Source organism: Eimeria mitis, genomic scaffold (assembly GCF_000499745.2).
Source record: "Eimeria mitis Houghton genomic scaffold, Emh_scaff7, whole genome shotgun sequence".
NCBI lineage: Eukaryota > Apicomplexa > Conoidasida > Eucoccidiorida > Eimeriidae > Eimeria > Eimeria mitis.
Window position 1 is genome coordinate 599 of NW_013575089.1, and position 574 is coordinate 1,172.

Consider the following 574-nt stretch of genomic DNA (forward strand, 5'->3'; position numbering starts at 1 on the left):
CTGCTGTTCACTGCACCGCCAAGGCAGCAGCAGCAGTGCGATGAGTATACAGACTCCCGGCCCAACAAGTATATAAACCCCACAGAGTGTATGAAAGCCCCAATGTGGGTGAGCTCGCCACATAGACTCTAATACAAAAGGAACAGCAAAAGAAGCAGTGCATGCAGTCCCCAACAAAGAAAATACAGTACCTCTCTTATTAACAAATTTCATAACAATTTTTAATAAGGGGAGATAGCACGTGTCAGTGCCGAGGCCTATACATATAAACGCAGGTATATAGCAGCGGAAAGAGGGCCCAGAGAAACCCAGCAGCAACCATCCTATTATGTTTAAGCATTGACCCAGTACTGCTGTTGTCTTCGGGCCCACTCTATCTAGCAGGGCACCAGCAACAGCAGACATAAGAGAATGAGACACCATAGCAACGGTGAAGAGAGGAGATACAGCTGCGTCCTGGGCGTCGCATAGAAGCAGAGCTGAGTCTGATTCTGCTGCTGCTGTTGCTGCTGCTGCTGCTGCTGCTGCTGCTGCGGTGGGGGTGGGGGGTTCGTCCTCACACAGCCATGCATAC

General features: G+C 50.3%; 1 protein-coding gene across 1 annotated transcript in view; it reads right to left on the reverse strand.

The window, feature by feature from the left end:
• EMH_0098560 (major facilitator superfamily domain-containing protein, putative) overlaps positions 1–574 on the reverse strand; it is a gene marked incomplete at both ends in the record, with an annotated part of 2,214 nt that overhangs the window by 193 nt on the left and 1,447 nt on the right. Inside the window, one exon of the mRNA XM_013501501.1 lies at positions 373–555. Coding sequence (XP_013356955.1) covers positions 373–555 — 183 coding nt within the window. The remainder of the gene's footprint in view (positions 1–372; positions 556–574) is intronic.